Raw genomic sequence first — 19,677 nt, forward strand, 5'->3', positions numbered from 1 at the left:
GTGAGAGAGTTTATAGGTGAAGATTCACCAGATCTTTTTGAGAAGTTTGAGCTGAGATGGTGAGAGAATGAGAGAGAGAGAAAATAATATTAGATATTGAAATAGTTTAATCAAGTGAGAACAGCCTTGTGAGGGAAAACTGCAGCTGAAGTTTAACTCATTATTAGTAGCTTAGTCAACAGAGAAGATTATATTATACTCATAGTATGAAAAAAGGTTCATAGTAGTATTCTTAATTGTATTCTTTTGAATTAATCGGTCAATTATACAATTTTAAAATTATTTTTTTTAGATTTGCCAAATGTAAAGAGCAACAAAAATCCAAAAATTTTATCAATCACAAATGTTTTTATATGAGATAAGCAAGATTTGGTCACCACGTTTCCTGAAGTGTAACCTAAAAATGTTTAAATCTTTTCTCTGCGGGTGTATTTCCACAAAGATCATTTTTATTCTTACCTTTTGAATCAGGTTTCCTGGTCTACAAGAAATCTGCCACAAGGAGAAAAAAGGCCTGAACTCTTATGTAGACGACTGTTTTATCTGGTAACTTTCCTGAAGTATTTTAGTATTCAATCTTCTTACGGCCCTGAAGGTCACATCTGCCTGAATCTCAACGAAGATCCTCCAAATAAAATCCTGTTGCAATTTCCAAAGACTCAAGCAGACCACTTTCAATCAGAGACTGTCCAAAAAAATTAAGGTCGAACACAGTAAAAATGAATCGAGCCACAAAACCGTTCTCCGGTGTGATCAGATCAAAATATTCCAAACGGCCTCGATCTGTCTGTAAGAACTTTCCTGCAATCCATTAGCAGCTTCAACATAATGGGAGCTCCTCCCATAGATATAAGCAGAGGTTATGAACTTCTCCTGCATATGACGACATGTGAGGTAAATACCCATGGATATCCATTACATGTTCGGGCATTTATTCCCTTGTTTGGCCGCATTTCCTGCTTTACGATTGTCCATCAGGGCATCTTCCTTAAAGCTGTGTGGGGCTTAATGACGGCAAAGACTCTAAGTTGCAGATGTTACAGGGAGCAAAGGCAAAGACTGAGTCATCTGTTAAGAGTTTTTCTAGCCGGGATTGTCAGATGTGTGCGTGTTGATGTGCGTGAGGGGATGTCTGTGCCCTGTAGTCAAAAATCAGCCTGAACTGACTCTCATAGTCTGAAAAGAGTGACTATTATATTACTTTTCGTGTGTAAATTTTACCAATCGGTGTCATTACTGTCATGGGAGAATTCCAAGTGGGTTATACAAACTAAAGGAAATCTAATCTTCAAAAGAGAATAACGGTCCTCAATATCAGTTCAGCAGATTAATATTGCAGATTAATCAAGTGAGACAGAGATCTGATACTTATGAGCTTATGAAATATCAAATATGTCACCCCTTAACCAAACAATATGCACAGACTGGGGTAGAGTATTAAGCATTAAAGTCATAACAATGACATTCGCCATCATTTATTTATCTAAATCCTTGTGACAGATGGGTGTACAGATAATAGATCTCCCTCCAAATGGAAAGGCCCAAGGAGCAAAGGGTGGGCGGAGCGCATCCGGATAGTAGCAGGATAAAGAAAGGCATTATCTAATCTGAAGACAACATGTATTTAAAGATAGATTGACAGTGAAGGAGGATGGGGAGGGGACGTGACTGTGCACAGGTGGGAGAGCGAAACACACTCTGATCAGCCAGTCTGACTTTTATTTCTTGAGACGTCCCTCCAGATGTAAAATAGATTAATTATGCTAAAACTACTCTGTTCCCAGAGACTTAGCCAGATGCTGCTGCTGTCTGGCTTTTTTTTTTTGTTTTTTTTTGTTTTGATATTCTGCACACAAGAGGCTCCCAACTGTCTGTGCCTCAGTGCGTGACTGTCAACACCAAACCCATGCGGATGTTGAATACAGACTGTACCTCACATCCTTGCAGAGAACTAGATGGTAAAATATAAGCCAAAGTAAAACTGCTGTGCTGATAGAAAATGTTCTTAAATTACGTTGTCCTTAAGATGCCGAAAGGATATATGCACATCTGCAAGGCTTCAAATTAATTCAAGCCTCCAGCCAAGTGCTTGTAAATCCTGGCCGTAGCTGCCTGGTAGCTAAGTATGTCAATTCTTCTTCCCTCTGTGGCCGCTAGCCAGCACGTCTTCAATTAGCCTCTTCTATTGCAAATCATCCTTTGGCCGCTATGAAACTGAAATTAAACTGGGATATTTCGAGTCCATTAATTGCTGTGGTTGGTAAATGGCAATTTCCTGCCTCTTGCCCTGAATCTTTAGTGAGTGCAAGTTCATCTTCTGGTTGGAATATTAATTGCGTCAGTCTGATCTGTAGGGGTGCATTGGTCAAGAGCTCCTTTTGGATGAAAACAGTGGTAGGTCATTTCTACATTTCATAGGTCAAATGTCATGATAACGGTTAAAGGAATGGTTCAACCTTGCGGAAAATACACTTTTTCACTTTCTTGCTGAGAGTTAAGACTAGAAGATTGATTCCACTCTCACATAGAGTTGGATGGATCTTCTGATCTAACTCTCGGAAAGAAAGTGAATAAGTGTTTCCCACAATTAACATAAAATAACCTTAAGAAATCACACCATAACAGTTTACTTCTGTTCCAACCGCTGCAGGGTTTGCTGTGGCAGAATACAACTGTCTATTTGAAGACAAAAAAAAAAAAGGTGAGCGGATGTATGTGCTGGTTTTGTCGATAGCACCCTATTAAGTGTAGGCGACGTGTCAGCGCAGGAGGGGGTTTAATCCAATCAGCAGAGTAATTAAAACACACAGCACAGCAGCCCTGATGGCTGCGTTGTCAGAGGTGGTGTTCAGCATTTAGCACAGACGGGGGTTGTAGTCATGCCAGGTCAGAGAGATGGCCAACACTGCTGCTGCACAATTAGAGCTACAATCAGTACCAACAAAATTAGAAAAAAACAGCAAATATGCAGTAAGTGGTTTGTGGCAGCATATTATTACCCACATGATGTTCATAAGCCTCATTCTCTTCCTCCAAGTATTGTTGATGTGGCTTTAATCCACGTCCTGCTCGGTGTTTTCATTCATCTGCTGTTATTGTTTTCTAATTAGGCTTCTCTTTAAGGCATTGGCTCATCTTCTTGTTTAATTTAGCCCAGTTTCTTCCTCGTTAATTAACACCATCACCTCTTTCAAAAAAAATAAAACACTATTTGCCAGTGCTGCTGAGCTCCAGCCAAGATGCAGTTGGTTAAGAAACCACCAGATGTCACCCACGCCTCAGTACCTTCAATCTGTATTTTTATGAGGCTAGTGAATTTTTGGTGTTTGGCTCAGTGTCACACTAGTGCTTGGCGCATAACAACACAAGGAGCTTTTTTTTTTTTTTTTTTCACGCTCAGAGATGAACTCAAAGTCAATTTTTCACACATGCAGCAGCAACAGGATGCTTCCTCTGTGATGATACATTGCCGAGGCACAATCGCCTGTCCTCGCTCCACGCTTGGTGCAGTTTTCTCTGCTTTAACCGGTGACTTAGTCATCCTTCTTTTTGCCTCCGAGGACCACTCTCCATCCTCTGTGTGCAGCCGAGCATGAATCTGTAGCTCGGGACTGCTGTGGATGCCTGACAGCCTGCCTAGGAGAGGGGTAATTCCGAAGGGCAGTAGAAGTAATAGGGTAATCTATTATACAGTCCAACTCTTTCTTCCTCCTCTCTTGCTCTCCCCCCCTCCCCTCCTTCTCTCTCTCTCTCTCTCTCTCTTTTGGTTTCTCACTGCCTCTGCCCTTGCATCAGCATTTCGTGAGGACAAATGAGAAGTAGAGTTTAACTATGCACTTTCCTATTGGCCTCCTGCAGAGCCCAGCACTTTCTCAATTAAACTGGAGTCCATCTGCCCCGCTGATTCAAAGCCCACCCCCCGCTGACTGGGGGAAGCTCTAACACACACACACACACACACAAACACATTTGCAAGCACACACAGTTTCCAGTCCAGTGGTGCGTCACTATCACTGCTGTGGTGTGTTATCACATGTGTGACCAGCTGCCATATATTTTTGACACATGCCGTGCAACACAAATGCTAACTAGCCATACCACACACACACATACAAATAGAGTGAAAGACCTGTAAGGGAGTGAAAGTTAGTGAGGCTTTAAAGAGTAATTCATGTTTTACAATTTTGCTTTTCACATAAAAAAGCAGGGGAGGCAAAGATGCACAAATTGAGCAAGAAAACATGCACCAAGTATCCAAGAAAGGGTTTGGAATTAGCTTCCTTTTGCCTCTTAGAACATGTTTTTCTGCAAAAATTGGTCATATTTAAAACATTTTTTTTTTTTTTACTTCTCTGCACTTAACAGCTCCCCTCCTTTTTTTTTTCTTTGTGTAACTGCTGACCTGTTTGGGAAGCCTACTTTCCCCTTTTGTTTTTTACACTTAACCTTTTCAAATCAATTCTCTGTTAGAGTAAATATCATTTAAAATCGCGTGCATCATCTGTTTCTGTTGTGTATAATAAGGTCAATTCATGGCGACGGACCAATTAAAACCTCTCCTTCCTCCACCTCCTGCTCTTACTTCAACCCTGTCACCCTTATCCCTGACATTTCTCTCTCTCATGCTCTCCATTTTAGTCCCACCTCCCTGAGAGACAGGGAGGTAGAGAGAGAGAGGTAGAGAGAGAGAGAGAGACACAGAGAGCTCACAGCCACCATCTCCTCCTCTTGTGCTCCCTCGCCCCCCCTATTTCTCCCCCCCCCCCCTTTCTTCCAGCACATGCTCACACTCCTTCCCACTGATGCCGAGTGGATGCAGACCAGGGGATTGCCAGCAGCTTCCTGACTCTGTCCTCCCTCTCCTCTCCGAATCCCTCCCCCACCACCACCACCACCACCACCACTCCTCCTCCTCCTCCTCCTCCTCCTCCTCCTCTTCCTCCAACATCCGGAGCTTCTCCTCTTCTGCCTCCTCTCCTCTCCTGCTCCTCACCACCAGGATGTGGCACTCGGTGGCTCTGCTCCTCTCTGGATTCTCTGCTTTAATCCACGGTGAGCCCGCCCGCTTCTCTGTCTTTCATTCTATCTTCAAAAATCAGAATGCAGCAGCGGCACTTAATTTGCAAAGTGTGATTATTTTTTTTTTGTAAGAATTGGCGTCGTTGATGCTGGACTTGTGAAGTATGCAACACAATAAGAATTTAAAGTAGAAGAAAAAAGACTCCAGGAGTAGAAAAGTGAGAATTTGGCTCACCTGTTTGCTTGCCCGTTTACATTTTTGGGGGGTTTTTAAGAGATGTGTGGCTTTATTATTTTTTTCTTCTGGATACACATGCTGAGTTGACCTATGGGTTAGATCCCTCTGTATTAAATGTTTGAACAGGCAAATTGACAGACTGTGCAGCAAGGCAGATGACAGAAACAGTGTGTAAAAGGATCTGATGCAGCAGTCATAACATTTCATTGCTGTCCTCTCTTCAATCCACAAGCTTCTTTCTGTCCTATTCTCTGTGCATGTCAGGGGGGGGATCTTACTCCCACAGAAAAAAAAACAGGTCACAGATCAATCTGATTGCACGTATAGATCAGCTCTTCCATCTCGCCTCCCTTTTATGCCGTGGACGTGTTGCTGCAGCCGAGCTGACGGGGCTCCGAGCAGCAGGAAAGTCGTAGCCAACTGTAAAGGCTGACAGTGGATGACAGAGCTGAGAGGAGAGCTGGCGAACTTTCCCCTTCGGGCATGGCAGCGAGCAGATAAATGTTTGTTTGTTCGTTTTCAAGAAGAGTTTTTAAAGCAGTGAAGTGGAGCAAATAAGAGACGAGAGGCCAGAGAAAGCAAAAGTTTCAGACTATATTGCTGCAGACTGAAATTTAAAGACATTAGATATACAAAAACATAGCACTACAAGCCTTATGTTTACCTCAAATAAGCCTCAAAGTTACTGTTTGACAATGTCCCATATACCGTATCTTCTGCATCTGCTGTTTCCAGCACTTCATGAAGGTTACATAACATCAGACTGAGTGAAATCTTTTAATTACTGCACTGAGTGGGGAAATCCTAGATGTTTTTGAGCATCATTTTCTAATCATTCCCTCTGCTTCAGCATGAAATAAATAGCACATTTAGAAACCTTGAGAGCCCGAATAGGAAATAAAAGGAAATTCTACAAATCAGGATAAAACTGACGGGACAGGAAGCATTTAAGAAGCTACAGTAAAACATCTACTCACACTCCCCCCTCTAAGTCCATTTGTTTTGAAAGTCCATGAGTATCTTTATTCAATGTTCTATGTGTGTTACCTCTGAGCATTTCAAACTAACCTAATTATACATTCATTAGTGCCAATTATACCCTGATAAGGCTTCCCACTTTCTCTAATTAGATTCTGTTTACGGAGCGTTCTCCACGCTCCCGCTGATTCTTCCTCTTTGTCGATTTCCCTCGTTATTTTCAATATTAATGTGGAACTTCTCTTCTTATTCTCATCCGTATTTAATTTGCAAAGTTTAAACCGTAAAAGTCAAGATAATTGTGACTAATAGCAGTAAAAGATCTGTTTTTATTTTTGTGAATTTTATCATGATGATTTCCTGTTTCTCTCCTTTTCTTGTTAATCTTTGTCTTTTGGATGTATTTATAGATGAGACAGTCTTCTGATCTTTTGATTTGATTTAGCAAAATGCCTTTTTAAAAGAATTTCCAGCGTCCACATCTGCTTTCCCAAAGTCACATTTGATTTTAGAGACGGGTTTTCCTTGAAGATCGGTTTCATTTTCATTCGCTTCACTGGAATCATAGATTTATGTGTCATTATGAGCTTTAGTGAACTAATTATTATAGCTTGAGAGTGTGGCTTTTTTTGGAAGATTTTTTCTTTTTTTGGATTTGAATTCTCTCATATTTTTCTGCCTCTCCAGTGTCGTTACAGGGTCCTCACCAGAGGAACCTGCTGAAGAACCTCCTGAAGGATTACAACCGGATGGAGCGGCCCGTGGGCAACGACTCCCACCCTCTCACCGTCGTCTTCTCCCTCAGTTTGATACAGATCATGGATGTGGTAGGTGTCAGGCTTTCTACAACAGCAGCGGTCCCTAAACTCATGCTCATAATCCACCAGATACCTGTGAGATGTGACAAAATATATTTCTAACATTTGAATATATGATGATGTTTTGAGCCATTTTTTATTCTTGGGGATCAATGGGTATTTACAGCCTCTAGTTTTGTTTTGGTGATTAGTTTGGAAAATAAAATCGTAACATGGTGTCAAGTTAAGTATTCTGTTTATGCCTGAAACTGTGATATCAATGATAATAATGCTGATAACAACAGGCTTTTCTTTTACATTTGTTTATTTATTTATGGATTTGAAGGTGAAAATGTTTTTTTATGTAACACATAATCCTAAGATTTTACTCCTCGCCTTGTGATTTACAGAGCAAATGATTTCTAAAAAAAAGAAATGTATTAAAATTGCTTTATATGTTTTGCAGGATGAGAAGAACCAGGTGCTCACCTCAAACATGTGGCTACGGATGGTAAGGACCCCTGGGAGACCGAATGTTTTGGGTGATAATGAATTTGCTGCTATTATAGGTTGAGGTGATTTTAATGTTTTTAGTGAACTAGTTTACAAGGTGTTTGACATGTAAATGAAGTTCTTGACCTACAATTTGTGAATCCCATGATGAAATCTTATAGATGAAAGTGAGGCTGAGCAGAAAAATCTCACTTTTTGACACTAAATACATGACAGGACAGGAGTAATATTTTTCTTGAATTATATTATATCCTGTTCAGTGAATAGCAGTGTGGTTTGGAGATAACTTATCTGCAGTCCACTAGCATTCAGACTGTGTCTATGTGTGTGTGTGTTTAAGAGTTGGTTCGACCACTATCTCCAGTGGAACCAGAGCGAACATCCTGGAGTTAAAAATCTCCGCTTCACCACAGACCAGGTCTGGACACCAGATATCCTTCTTTACAACAGGTAAAACACGCAGTAACACCTACACACACACCTCATACATACACACACACGCTGCATTTCAACAAGTAGTAAGTTCCACCTTCCTCTCCTGTCCTTCCTCAGTGCAGATGATGACTTTGACTCCACCTTTAAGACCAATGTTCTGGTGAACTCCAGTGGCTACGCTGAATATCTGCCTCCAGGTGGGTCAGTCACTCGTTCACGTTCATGCTTTCACTGCCGTTCATCCCTTTCTCTCTCTTCCTATCGCTTCCTCATCTCCCAACGGCAGCCATCTCATTCTGCAATCTCTGCATGTCTCTCCTGTGTTAGTACACTTGACATTAATTTTTTATTAGTATAAAACAGCATCCCTGGTTACTCACTGGTTACAGATTCCCACTGCTGTGAGTATCACCTATAAATAGGAGATGCTCGCTTCCTCCGGTTCCTGTCTAAACCTAAACGCAAGACCCGTGTAAGCCTGTGAAAGTAACAGCTCCCCTGTGTATCCACAGGTCTTTACTTTGTACTTTCTCAGTCATTTCTTTATACACCAGATTACGGCTGTCTAAGACTGAATCCCTGGTGTTAGGGGGAGTTGAGCTGAAATGGTCCTCTGAAGTAAAAGTCGAGGATTGCAGGCTCAGAAAGCCACCCTATCATTTCTGTTCTTCAGCCATGATTATTAATAGGGTGCTGCTGGATGTAAATACAGCTCCTTAATGCTGCGATTTGGACCAGAGCCAATTAGGAGAAGAGAGAAAAAAGCTGGTGTTCCAGTTTGGTACAATGAGAGGTGGGCAGGTTTAACCACAACACATGATTAAAAAGAGAGCAGAAAGAGAACAGGAGAGATGGAGAAAAAGAGGAGAGAAAGTGAAAGAAACAGCTTTTTTATCTGTGTATTTCCCTATTCAATCCTGGTTGCAATCCCTGAGGTGTTCTGGGCTTGTTATTATCAGTAAATAAAAGGCAACAGGTCTGTGGGTGGCAGGCACAGAGCAGAAGCTTGAGACAGGGCAAGTAATTCAAAGGCGAAGGATCTCAGGTGTCTGGTGCATATCTCTCGTATCTACAGAGGTAAAGGTGTTATGTTGGGGTTTAATAGTAAAACAGGGAATGAGATGTAACAGGTTTTAGCTGAAATCTGGTTTGGGTGACATTTGCAACAAGGTAATCTCGTCTCTGGGCCTTATAATGCCTTCTTGGGAGGCGATTTTCCAGAATGATGGGAGTTTTATTTCGGGAGCTGTGCCACGAGAGAGATTGCTCCGAGCTGCAGAAAAATTCAGGTGTCTTGTTTGTGAGTGCTACTTCAAGGTTACTGCATATCTGTGAGATATAGGATACAAGAATATACCGTGCATGATGGTGCACGAGAGCAATGGACTGCAAAGGCAGAGAGAACCGCTTTTTGCTAATCAGTGTAATTTAGGGTTTAGTGCCTTAGGAGCTGATAATGGGAGTAATTATAAAGACATCATCCCAATGAAGCAAAGTTGCAAAAATGTGTAACTGAATTTTAGGGAGCAGAGAACGTATAAAATAATATCTATAGCTTCTGTTTAACTTGGTGTGATTTTTTGTGATCGACCTCTCCTTTGTAAACAGCACTGAACCTGCTAACCTCCTCTCTTCTCCAAACTCTGCTTTCATTCCTCTCTGAAGGCTGATTTGCATGTCAGCAAGCTCATAATGAATGTCTTTGAGGGCTGTAAGGCTTCATTGGCATTTGGTTGTGCGTGCGCCTGAACATCTCAACAGGCTTTATTCGTTCATCCCAGTAATTAAACACTATAGAACACAATTTTTGTTCCTGGGTAGTGAGTGTTATTTCCTAATTGCATACGTCTAAAAGGAGGAGAAAATGGCTATTAATCCCTTCAAATTTTGCTTATTTGACTTGGAAAATTATATTTTGAAACATACTTACTTACAATGAGAAAACAGGCGAATTTGCACATTTCCATTCACATAAAGTCAGAAAAAACAACATATGAATCAAAATGAACATGTATTCATACTAAAGTTATACAAAAGTGGCAGAAGCAGAGCCTATCTTGACGGGTGAAGAAGCTGGAAAAAGTTAGGTGACGTTTTCTTTGATCTGTGACTTGCACACTTTCATCTAACAAGTTTTTCACTGTTTGAGCCTAAACGTCAAAAGTTAGGCAGCGGACTTTGTGAGACATCTCCAATCAAGACCTTGAGATCTTTTTGGTTGGGGTAGTATGGGTTTCTGAACTGGTGGGCTTACTGTATTTATACTACTATTTATATTACTGGAAAGTCCTGGAAAATTCTTGAAAGTTTTACATCAGCAATGAATCTATCTGGAAAGTTTTGGAAAATAGGTCTCTAATCTCAAAATATCACTGTCCTGGTCACAAAAGCAAAGTTTGAAGGGAATAGTAGCCATTTTCTATACTTTTTAGGCATAAGAAATTAGAAAGTAACACTTACTACCCAGGAACAAAAATCAAGTAAAAATTTGAAGCTGGAGTTTTCCAGCAACTACTGCAAGGAGACATTGTGATTCTTCGTTTGGGGACGGATACAAGTGTGTCTTCATGATTTTGTGCTTCTGTGTGCCGGTGCATTATGCGTGCCAGTGCATTTATTTTACATAACAACAATGGTAATCTGATTAGAACGCTGTGCGAAATCCAATTGTTCAGTGTCACCGCTGATGTTTACTCCTGTCGTCGGGGGCTGAGCTATAACAGCTGTGTATGCATGCAGAGCGCAAAAACAGCATTCGTCTGTAGGAGAGAATATCTGAAAACTTGTGAGGTGACAATGCTGCTGCCAACTTTTTAAAAAATTATATTTCTTTGATAGGAGGTTGTTTCTGATCTAGTCTTTGCTCTCACTTCTTTGGCCTCCAAACTCAATTTGAAAGCTCTGAACTTTCTGCTGCACATTATTGATAAAAAATAGTACTGTAGTAATGCTCTGTATTGTGATCATTTCTGTTTAAAAATCTAAGGTGGTTCAGTTAAGTAGTCAGCCTTTAGGGCGGCTTAGATATGAAACGAATGAACGATTCTGTCTGCCACGCAACTTGATATTCAGGGCAGACTTTCAGCATCGCAAGAGTTCAAGTGGTCTCCTCATACTTTTTTCCCTTGTCACCTTTGTACTGAAAACTGCGGATCAATACCGTCATTAAGTCAGTTGATTGTGTAGCTTCAACTCTCTGCCTCTTGTCCTTTTACGCCTCTCTCTTTCTCAGGAATCTTCACGAGCACATGCAACGTGGACGTTCGCTGGTTCCCTTTTGACATTCAGAAGTGTGAGCTGAAGTTCGGTTCTTGGACATATGACGGCTGGCTGCTGGACCTCCAGATGAACGACGCTGACATCTCAGGCTACATGCCCAATGGAGAGTGGGACCTAATAGGTGAGTTGGGTGAACTTCTGCACCTGCATCAAAAAAATCCAGGTGTTTCTTCATCTTTATCTGCCATAACTTCATTTAGGTTGTGCCAATTTATTTCTGTTTCCGTCCTTTCAGGAGTTCCGGGCACCAGAAATGAGGTTTTCTATGATTGTTGTAAGGAGCCCTACCCAGACGTGACGTTTGTGGTGACGATACGGAGGCGAACGCTCTACTACGCCCTGAACCTGCTCATCCCCTGTGTGCTGCTGTCTTCTATGACCCTGCTAATCTTTGTGCTTCCAGCTGACTCTGGGGAGAAGATCTCACTAGGTGAGCGGATCAAAAACAGAGAAAAAGAGAGACTGGAGAAGGTAGCTCCAGTGGGGCGAAAAGACACCAGAAGTGAGCTTGTTAGTTTCACAGCTCAGTTACTGATTTTGAGAATGCGCACACAGCGAGACGCGGACCAGTGACTGTGAGCGACTCAAAATCAAAACACGTCGCTCTTCTCCAGTTTATCTGTTGTGTCTGGTTTCCTCACAGACAATTCACTCATCAATCATGTAACTGATAGATAAATGCTACTTATACAAAAACAACATGATCATTATCTTTAAAACAAAACAAACATACCACATTCACCCTTAGTGGATATAAACGTAAAAAAGAAATATAAATGAGAATAAATACAAAAATATATTTATTGTCTTTTTCTGTATGTTTTGTATTTATTGTCATTTATATTTCTGTATCCATTAAAGGTGCCACCCAAGAAGTTTTCTTGTAAACAAATTTCTGTTTACATTCAAGGTATTGTGTCCTTGAGATCCAATAGACATTTGTAGAGCTGATTTTTTGAAACATTTCAAACCTGAATTATTTATATTCATGTTTACTTGCAAGCTGTCTTTTTTATTTTCTGCCTTTGTTGTTTCTTGGTGCCAACTGCAGACCAGTGGAATAGTTTGAAACTATTTGCAGGAATGTGCATCGGGTCTCTGCACGCTCGTGTGGGTGTGCAAACAAACCCCCCCACATAAAAACAGTAAATATAGTACTTTTGAACAAAAAACAAAATATGATGTTATAGTGTAATGCAGAAGAGTTGTGTGATGGGTTTTAATTTAGTTTTTCATTTGAATCGGTTGAGAAATCTAGTCTGAAAATGCTCAACATCCCACCTGCCTACAAGGTGCCCTACAGCAAATCAAATCTCCAACTGGGGTGCTCTCATCCGCCCTGGTGTGAATGCACAAGTGTAGCGCACGACTGCCTAAAACAGAGCATTCAGAACAGGCAAAAAAAATAAAGTAGTGGCACAGAAGACTATGGGGAGGGATGAAAGAGGCAAAGGGAGAGGGTGTGGAGCTGCAAGAGGAGAGGGGATTACAGGATGAAATAGAAAGTTGAGAAATGCGAGGAGGAGGAACAGACAGATGGGTGTGGGATGGTAGTGAAAAGGAAGCACAGACAGGAGAAGAATTCGGTAAAGATGAGAGAGGACAGCACAAAGGGAGAGGGAAGAATGATGAGGGAAAGGTGGGAGACAACCAAATCGCACTATAATAAGCTGGAAGAGAGAGGAAGCAGTTCTGCGATCAAACAGCAGCTGCAAATAAATTTTAATATCTGTTTCAAACTGTTTAGAGCACAAGATGAATAATGTTCACCTCATCAAGACTAGAAAGACTCCAGACGATACGGATTCCACATCTGACCTTTCTGAGAGCGACGATTAGTCAATAAATTGAATAGTCAATCGCTAGAAGCATTTTCTATTCATAGAATTCAACTATTTCATAACTACTAATATTAATTGTTTCAATCATTTCTCAAGCAAAAATATTAAACAATCTCTGGTTCCAGCTTCTTAAACATGAGAATTTAATCCTTTTGCCTGTTTTATATCATTTTAAATGGAATATCTTTAGGTTTTGGACTGTTGTTTGGAAAAAAAAAACAAGCATTTTCACTGTTAATGACGTTTCAATTACAAAACAAATGATGCAATATGAAAATCATCAGCAGATTAACTGAAAAAGTTGCAGCTCCATTTTTGACATTACAGTATTGCATTGTCTTTGTATCAGTCAACCCTAATCATGTAAAATTCGGATAAATGCTTTTTTGTAACTTTTGTGACTCGTGTCTAAGTGGGAGGGAAGGATCAAAAGGAACAAAGGAAAGGAAACAGCGACAAATGTTGTCAAAGCATATCCTTAACCCAAATACAGGATGCATTACACAGCATTTCTCTACAGAAAAAAAAAAAAAATGCTAAGCCTTACACCCACGGCCAATTAACCTATTGATGTAATTAAGGCTAGTGAATTGATTACAGGAGAGAGCTTACACACTGCCTTCCAGGAAAATACTCTGTCCCTTTGCTTGATGGAGGAGACTCGGGGACAGAGAGGCTGGTCCTTTAGGGCTACAGGAGCATGCTTTTAAAAAGAATATGTGTCTAATCATGTCTGAGGGGGACAAAAAGCAAGACAAAAGAAGTATTTCTAATTTTCTTAATATCCTTTAAAGGCATTCATATTTTATCTCTCGGTCTAGTAGTTTAATTGAATGCTTTTGAATCGGGACAGTTATGCCAGCAAAGCACTCCTTAAAATTCTGTCTGTTGGAGAATTGAGACAGATAGTGTGGAGGTGGCTGAATGAAGATAGAGATGAATTTCAGTGCAGCGGTGTATAAGAGGTGTACCGTGTTCATATGCATGACGGAGACGGAGTCTGGACAACTTAAAAAATGACTGTTTGCTGCGCGGAAGTGCTTTTTTGCGATAGAGGTACAGCACGTCAAAAAGTAATTCACTGTATGAGCATTAGTCAGTCATTTACATAAATCGAACTTGATCTCATCTTGAGTGTGACCATTTATCAAAAATACAAAACACTCTAATGTGGTTTCTCACAGGAAAGTGCTGCTGCTGCTCAAGGGAGGAGGCTAATCCATGATATTGATTTCTTAACAAAATGTGGTTCCTGCATAAAGTTCTATCTCTCTGTTTATTTCTAGGTATCACCGTCTTGCTGTCTCTTACTGTTTTCATGTTGCTGGTCGCAGAGATCATGCCGGCCACATCTGACTCCGTCCCACTTATAGGTATGTGTGAGAGTGTGTGTGTGTGTGTGTGTGTGTGTGTGTGTGTGTGTGTGTGTGTTTTCAGGAGTGATTTACATAGTCCTGAATGGACTCATCAGGCTGCATAGAGCTGTACTAATCAATATTTTAATATTAGCAATGGATCTAATGACTATGTGTAATTTGAGAGCCAAGAGAGAATCATCACCTAACCCTGAAGTTCACTTCAGGAGCTTTTTAGCATCTTTCAGTTCATTGTTTTGGTTTTATGGTTTTGGTTAACTCTCAACACTCTCATCAACCTGTCTCCAGCCGCAGCAGGCAGCTGTTTTCCATTTAAAAAAATCTCAGACAGACAAAATTAGCAACTAGCTGGAGAGGAAAGTCAAGCATTTAGCAGCTGAAGAGTCAGATATTTCCTTCAGGAGTTGATTGAGAACAAAAGAAGATCTAAAAGAAGAGTGAATATTCATCAGCTGGCCAGAAACACGACTTCAAATGAGTGATAAAATTGCTATGTGTCTGCTGGATGTGTAAATAGGCAATTATTTGCTAATGAGTCTGTCATACAGTATTAACATTCTGGTAAATATTGGTCCTAGAGCTTGTTACACTGCCCCTGAGCACATATTCAAAAATGATTGCTTTAACATTTAAATTTATGTTGAAGATACTGAGTAAAGTTTCCAGCTGACAGCGACAATAAATATTTTATCTTTCATGTTTATCATTTTATTATTTTGTTTATTATTCAGTTTGTCCCAGAGGGCTTTAAAATCTGCACAGTGCATGGCAAAGCCTATTAGAGCCTCAATTTGAACGAGGAAAACTCACACAAAAGAGAAAGAAAACCTGAAAAATACAGACCTACAACATACCGTGATGTACTACAAAGCAGTAAAAAATATCTGAAAAATCTGTATTTATCGTCGCCATCTGCTCGACTAAAAATTTAATTGGCTAAATTGATTGTGGGGCCACTGCTCGAAATAATGTTTAGTATGCTAAGACTGCAGCCAGAGACAGATGTAAGGCCATCTTTGCCTAGAGACACAAATAATAGTCATTAAAAAACGTGATGAAAAGAATGCAGTCATAATCATCATAGTGCTGCTCTCAGCATAATTTCATTGATTAAAAATAGCTCCCCTGATGCAGTTTTAATCTATCTCCTAGGTGGTTTTACATACATACAGTAGAGGGTATGGGGGCAAGAACAGTGACAGTTAAACTTTGGCATCAAAAATAAAATTTGGCATTGAAAACAAAACCTGAGCTGAAAAAGGAAACACTGGCATTGAAACCCTTGTATTGTAAAAAGCTATATTGGCACTGAAGCAAGTACTGGCACAGAAGAAGGTTCCACTGAAAAATAAAATACGGGCATTAAAAAAATTACAATCTTATTTAATTTTATTAAGCTATACAATGGGTTGGATTTTTATTATAGCTACATTACAGACCGGATAACATTATTTACTGTATCTCTCTGTCAGGAGGGGTTTTTGTGAGAAAAAAAGTGTTAGTGTGACTTTGAGTTGAGATTATTTTATCACAGTAAAGTCAAGTAAGTGTGTTGAAGACTTGGCAAGTCCAACTTGAGAGTACAAGCTTCCAAGGATGGGAAAACAAAATTTAATATAGACTGATCTGTTTATTTTAATACATTGATATTTATTGAAATGTGGTGATATCTGTACATATAGAGACCAGTGCTCGCTGTTGTTCTGTCCACTAAACACATGAAGCTTCACTTTACATTCAAACTAATGTGGCAGCAACTATTGTTAGATTTAATCTGTCAAACCAACATTTACCTTCCAAAAAAGATTTATATCATATAATCAAAATGCTGCAGAGACATTAGAACCAGCTGTAAAATACCAAAGAGCTGCACGGATCAGTTCATCATATCACGTTCTCCCTGAGATGACGACACAGAAGTCGGGCTGCTGCTGCGAGACGACTGGCTGGTGTCACCCAGCCAGCGGCTCCTCACATGTCCGGAAACGTAGCAGCAGATCTACAAACAGCCGTTATTTGGATAAACTGACTCTATATTGGGAATGTACATGGTCACTTTCTAGCCTGAAAAAATATTAAATCTTAATACACTGAAAAAAAAAACCTCACTGAAAAAAGACTTGAAAAACACATCATAATACAAAAAATATTTAAATAAAATAAGATAACGAGAAGATAAGATTGTAACTTTTTTCAGTGCCAGTACAACTTTTTACAATACAAGTGTTTCATGCCAGTGTTTCCTTTTTCAGTTCAGGTTTTGTTTTCAATGCCAAATGTCTATTTTTGATGCCAAAATTTAACTGTCGCTGTTCTGGCCCCGTAAGCAGGCAGTAGAGTCAGTAGCAGGTCCCAGTTTGGTGTTAAGATATTTAACAAAAGATGTGTGTGTTATTCTTGAGTATCATGTGAACATGTTTCTGTGAAATAAGTTCTTCTCACTGACCTTGCAGTGACAGAAACAGAAATGAAGTATTTTACTACATAAACTACATGTAGATGTTGAGAAGATACTGCAGAATAACATGAACGTGTCTTTTTATAATAACCTTCCATCCTTTCTCTCTGTTTTTTGAAAAACAAAGAATACCTTTCTTCTCCTTTGTGACAAACCAGAATCTGCTAAAACCGCCGGTAGGAATTACAGTGCAAGTAAAACTTTGTTAAAAAAAAAAGAAACATAACACTGTTCCTCGCTCTGCTTCTCTTAGGTCAGTACTTTGCAAGTATAATGATCATCGTTGGGATGTCAGTCATCGCTACAGTAGTGGTTCTGCAGTATCATCACCACGATCCAAACGGAGGAAACATGCCTAAATGGGTGAGACTGAGCTCACACTTTTCATCATTACATGAATCACACACTCTTGTTAAACCTTGTAAACGGTCCGTCTCCATATCTCACATATCATACATTCTTTTTATTAATCTCAATTTCAGCATTAATGTCACCCCTTGACTCTGCCATTTTCAATAGCATTTTATCCGTCTGTTATTGCTACCTGTGCGCCTCCGCCGATTTCTTTTCTCTTTTTATTCTCTGACTTCCTCGGCTGTGACTCATCCGGCAGTGTCAGTGTCTGCCTGAGTGTGTTCATCAAGTGCCTCGCCAAGAACTTCAACAGGAGTGTGTTTCAAAGCGCTCTGGATATGTAGGCGGATTCGATTTGACTTTTTCCCTCTTCTTGTTTTTCCTTCTGTTTAATGCTTATAAAATGCATCACGACTTTTTACAAAAGTTTAGTTGCAAAGTGAAATATCAAAAATATGAAAAAAAAAGGAAAGGAAAGGAAAAAAAGGTCTGAAAGAAAGGCATAAAATATAAAAATCATATGCAATTAGCTAAAGGAATACCTAAGAATAATGTCTTAAAACCTGCTCTCGCCAAATAGATTTTCTTGTTAATCAACATGTGTTTGGCATTTTAAGATGTATCTATTTAATGATTTATGTTTTGACTGGAGTGCGAAATTGACAGGTCTGCATTTATCGATAAATGTACAAACAGCTCAGTTGCATGAGAGTGCAGATGCGTTATATATCGACACATTGCAAGGACATTCTGTTGATGAATGGTCTATTCAGATAGTGCGATGGCCAATTAACAAGCTAATTGATGTGGTTCAGAGGAGGGCATCGAACCAGGACAGTTCATAATTGCAGCCTGGACAAAAACAACATTAACAGCAACAGCAAAAGGCACTGTTACCTGGCCAGTAAACACACTCGGTGGAGACTAATTGAGCAGTCATCTGGACATTAGCTTCTCATTAGATGCCAGACACCCATCTGGATGCTGTTGGGCCAATATGCCCTTTCAGGGAACATTCACTCTGTTTCCAAGGGAGAATAGGGAGAGAATAGAGTAGAAAAGAACAAGGTTTGAATTTTGTTCCAACTCGTGAGCAGATAATCTTCTCTTTAGCTTAATGCGGTAGTTTACTAAAACATTACTGTAAGCTTATTACAGTCGTGAAAAAGTAATCTGACAGTCGATTTCAATAATCCCATAGTTTGAATTTAAAGCTGCCTTTGTAAGTATCATCTCTGCTGAGAATCCAGTTAAAGCAATAAAAAAAAAAAAACCTCTTTTGCCTCAGGCGCTTTCACTGGGCGTCCCTGGCGAGGATCTCATACTTCTACTTATAGTACAAGTGCAGTTGCATTTTGAAACAAAACGCAAGGTTGGAGACAGCATCAGTGTCAATCCGCAACAAATCAGACTATTAGCCAAGCTTAACTGGTGTTACGTGAAGGTCAAGATGTGTGGGTGCTTTTCAATGCGTGGCAGCTCTCAATGCTATACAGATTTCTTGTGTTTCTTTTGCTTCCTTTCATGCTTTTATGCGCTAAAATTGTTTCTCTTCTCTCTCTCTCTTCCCAAGCTAATCCTTGCTCTCATCTCTTATCTTTACATATCTCTATTCTTTTTTCCTCTCTACAGGTGCAGCTCGTCTTGCTGCAGTGGGTAGCCTGGTTTTTGCGTATGAAGCAGCCCGGGGAGAACGATGACCCAGAGCGGCCCCCGTGTGCCCCCCACCTGCGACGCTGCTCCTCAGGCTCCCAGAGCGGGAGCATTCCCAACCCTCCAGACCCCACCCTTCACCCGCTGCACCCGCAGAATCTGGCTCCTCTCCAAACAGGGCCCCTTCATGCGGGACACCCTCACCTCCATGCCCAGTCCAGCGCCAACAACAACGGGAACCTTCTTTACATGGGCTTCCAGAGTATGGAGGACCCTTCAATGCTCTCGGAGTCTGTCCAGAGGAATAACACCTCCACTGGGCTTCCGCGAGTGGCAGGGAGTCCGCCTCCGCACCTGCCATCACAGTTCTGCAGCTCCCCACCACCTCCTACCCCCAATATGGACACTGTAGGTTGTCCCAGCACTGTCTCCAGTGGTGGGGGCTTTGGAGGTGGACCGGGAGGGATAGGAGGGTGCTCAGCTGCGGGGATAGGAGATCCCCAGCTTCAGGCTATCCTGGAGGAGGTGCGTTACATGGCAGATCGTTTCCGGGAGCAGGACGAGACAGAGAGCATGGTCGACCAGTGGAAATTTGCAGGCGCTGTAATTGACCGCCTGTGTCTGGTGGCGTTCAGTGTTTTCAACATCATTTGCACCATCTCGATCCTCATGTCTGCTCCCAACTTTGTGGATGCTATTTCCAAGGACTTTGTTTGAAAGCTAAGAGGAAAAAAAG

The 19,677-nt window shown here is 40.7% G+C and overlaps 2 protein-coding genes across 3 annotated transcripts in view; one reads left to right on the forward strand and one right to left on the reverse strand.

Annotated features, from left to right (window-relative positions):
- Window positions 1-2: 2 nt before the first annotated feature.
- The window catches only part of snx27a (sorting nexin 27a), a 48,202-nt gene continuing 28,527 nt past the window's right edge, over window positions 3-19,677 (reverse strand). The window contains exon 13 of one of the 2 annotated variants that reach the window (XM_042434562.1): window positions 3-51. In XM_042434562.1, coding sequence (XP_042290496.1) covers window positions 11-51 — 41 coding nt within the window. In that variant the 3' untranslated portion in view covers window positions 3-10. Of the gene's footprint in view, window positions 52-19,620; window positions 19,662-19,677 lie in introns of those variants that run through there. The other variant, XM_042434563.1, reaches the window with a different exon arrangement.
- Window positions 4,954-19,658, forward strand: chrna11 (cholinergic receptor, nicotinic, alpha 11). Its single transcript, XM_042434564.1, has 9 exons — window positions 4,954-5,052; window positions 6,923-7,062; window positions 7,499-7,543; window positions 7,886-7,995; window positions 8,098-8,177; window positions 11,213-11,689; window positions 14,387-14,473; window positions 17,188-17,297; window positions 18,921-19,658. The coding sequence occupies exons 1-9, from the start codon at window positions 5,001-5,003 to the stop codon at window positions 19,656-19,658; spliced, it is 1,839 nt and encodes a 612-aa protein (XP_042290498.1). The 5' UTR covers window positions 4,954-5,000.

Source organism: Thunnus maccoyii, chromosome 15 (genome assembly GCF_910596095.1).
Source record: "Thunnus maccoyii chromosome 15, fThuMac1.1, whole genome shotgun sequence".
NCBI classification, from domain to species: domain Eukaryota; kingdom Metazoa; phylum Chordata; class Actinopteri; order Scombriformes; family Scombridae; genus Thunnus; species Thunnus maccoyii.